Source organism: Belonocnema kinseyi, chromosome 1, assembly GCF_010883055.1.
Source record: "Belonocnema kinseyi isolate 2016_QV_RU_SX_M_011 chromosome 1, B_treatae_v1, whole genome shotgun sequence".
Taxonomy (NCBI): domain Eukaryota; kingdom Metazoa; phylum Arthropoda; class Insecta; order Hymenoptera; family Cynipidae; genus Belonocnema; species Belonocnema kinseyi.
Genome location: NC_046657.1, coordinates 167476922 through 167480123, shown reverse-complemented (window position 1 = coordinate 167480123; position 3202 = coordinate 167476922). Strand labels below are relative to the sequence as shown.

The window sequence follows — 3202 nt, the reverse complement described above, 5'->3', positions numbered from 1 at the left end:
AGTATTATTGTCGATGTGTCTACTTTCGAAATCATTTCTCTGATGAGGCCGAGAAACTTTTTTGAAGATTTACCAGATGACTGAAACTTCTGAGATGTATTTTTTTCACTACTGTACATGTACATTGAATGTACAGTATGACACATTAACTGATTCTCAACATTTCAGACAATACAATTTTGTACAATCTATATAATACTGTATCCTTGTGTACAATTTGTACCATTTCATACAATATTGCACAATTTTGGAAAATAGCACCTCTGAAGTACAAGTCACCTCCTAATCGAGGTCCTATTAGATATAAATGAACCAGCAAATGGCCCATATTCGAAATTCGTATGTCATTTCAGTCACATAGGTCAGCCTAATAATTATTTTTCTTTTATCATCGTTAATTGAATTATGAATATTTATGAAAATTACTCATCTTTCAAAACATCATAAGAGTTGTCATCTGTCGCTGAAGGTTGGACGTAGGATGTATTAACTCCAGAAACGAAGGGATTCGTCGAGCGGAATGGATTTACAGTACCGCTTTCTGTCGAACCGTAATTCACTTGCGAATGGGGTTCGATTTTTTCTTTGCTGAAGAGTTCATTGTAGTGTGGAGGAGCTTCAGGCTCCTGAGAGGTCCTACTTTCAGAGGTTCCTCCTAATGATGGCTGTTTCTGAAACAAAATACAAAATATAGTTATTCTCAAAGGCAACTATTCCATGCTTAAAGTTAACGTGTATGCTCCGTAAATGTGACTGCTTCGAGTTTCTCTTTTTAAATATGACAAATAAAAACATTAAAGGATTAAGTTTTGATCTGGCGAGATCCGGCGCAGCCTTCAATTTTTTTATGTGCGAAAAATTATATGGAATCAAATCGTGCAATTGGAGCTTCCACTTCCTTCCCCCTTTTTTGCAAGAAGAAATTAAATTAAGTCCCTCGCGCGCCGAATAGGTTCGAACGCAAGTCTGCGTTTGAGCCCACTATCAGCAAAAAAACTATAGGCATCTGCCTTTGAAGCTTAACAACTCAGTCGAAAATATGCTAGCACAACAAAAAAACAGTCATATGAAAGCTGAAAGTGTTCTACGTAAATGAGCTTGAAGACGTTTATGTCAAAAAATTTTTTTGCTTAGCAGACTGAAAAATGTAAAAAAAGAGTAAGGTTTTTCGGCTACATTTAAGAACAGTCAAGTTTAGATCATTATTTCATATACAAGGGGCGATGAGAAAAATTTGAAAAAATTCATGAGTATGAGGAAAACTGTTATGAACCAGTTGCAGTTGAGAAATTCAAAAAATAATAAAAATTGTTACTTAAAAGTACAAAAATGTGCAACTATATTATCTTCAGTTCTAATATAGATATGAAACCGATTCAAACTTCAAACTGTAATGGATAGGCTCTATTTTCAATCACCCGGAAGGATTTGATAGTCTTATTTTTTGTGAAAAACGCGAGTTTTTTAGACATTTTTTTGTTGGAAAACTAGTGACAGAAAGCAGGAGGGCCCGTTTTTTTACTGCCGACCGCTAGTCCCTTTCTTCGACCCGTGGCCAGGTTCCATCCAAGCATTCAGAACCACGGGTCGAAGAATAGCACCAGGGGTCGGCAGTAAAACAAAAAAAGCCCCCCTCCCCCCGGCTTTCTGTCACTTGTCTTCCAACAAAAAAAATGTCTAAAATTATCGCGATTTTCACAAAAAATAAGACTAACTCATCTTTCCGGGTGATTGACAATAAGTACAGAGCCTATCCATTGCAGTTAGTAGTTTGAATCGCTTTAATATCTGTACTAGAACTGAAGATAATATACTAGTAGTTGCACATTTGGTAGTTGCAGGTTTTTGCACTTTTAAGCAACAATTTTTATTATTTTTTTAATTTCTCAACTGCAACTCGTTCACAACAGTTTTCCTCATACTCATGCATTTTTTCAAATTTTTTCCATCGCCCCTTGTATAAGAACTAATGCTTTAAACTTGACTGTTCTTAAATGTACCCGAAAATCCTTACTTTTTTTTACATTTTTCAGTCTGCTAAGCACAACATTTTTTTTTGCATAAACGTCTTCAAGCTCATTTACGTAAAACACTTTCAGCTTTCATATGACTGTTTTTTTGTTTCGCTAGCATTTTTTTCTACCGAGTTGTGAAGCTTCAAAGGCAGATGCCTATAGTTTTCTCGCGGATAGTAGTCAGGACGCTTGACAAGCCGATGAAAAGCTATTTTGAATTTTCATTTCTTAAAAGCATTTTCGTGATTAGTGACCTCAAAAACCCCGTCATTATTGATTTCAGCAAAAAACTCTAATGATTCAATAAAAAAATGTCCATTACTTGGAATCAGCCATTTTGAATTTTGATTTTCTAAGTTCATTGTTGTGATTAGCGATCTCAAAACCACTCCGTGGATAATTTCAGCGATAAGCACCAACTTTTTCATTAAAATGTCCGCCATTCAGCACTCGCCATTTTAAATATGCATTTTTGATATTTTTAAATTTCATTTTTGTAAATAGCAACCTCAAAACCTGTGATAGGAAATTTATGAGAAAAATATCGACTGTTTGGGTTTCGTCCAGGAATATTGGATTCTGTCCCACTGTGCATCCATACATCTTTTCGTGCAAACAATTATGTTTCTATGGCTCATTATATATCTTATCTCTGTAGAGTCTCATTTACATATTCCCACCATTATTTCTTCGGTCTGCCTCTGGGTACGCTACATTTACTTTACCTCAATAGGGTAAGTGGACCGGTCTCCAGAGTCGTATCATTGTCGGACGAATATTTATTTTCTCTAAACCAAATTGTTATGATGTTGTAAAAGTTCAATCATATATATAAAGAAGATACATATTCATTTTCTAACATATTTTTAAGAATTTAAAAAATGTAATATTTTTTATATATGGTCTTCCATTTAACCTACACTGGCTTCATTAAACGTCCTCCAACCATATTCTCAACGTGACCAAACCATCTCAAAAGATTTATTTCACTCTTCCCAATCAGAGTTTCCTATATATCACATTCTTTGAGAACCCACTTATTACTGGCTTTGACGATTAGCGTTTTACCCCATATATTCCGCAGGAATTAAATGTCAACCGCAATTACTTTTATTATATTAAAATTTCAGCTTTATTTTTCATATTTTTGCTTTTGCTGATGGCTTCCTTACTGCCAATACTCCTGG

At 34.9% G+C, this 3202-nt stretch overlaps 1 protein-coding gene across 1 annotated transcript in view; it reads right to left on the bottom strand.

Annotated features, from left to right (window-relative positions):
* Positions 1-413: 413 nt before the first annotated feature.
* The window catches only part of LOC117181099, a 68021-nt gene continuing 65232 nt past the window's right edge, over positions 414-3202 (bottom strand). The window contains 1 exon segment of the mRNA XM_033373669.1: positions 414-671. Coding sequence (XP_033229560.1) covers positions 414-671 — 258 coding nt within the window.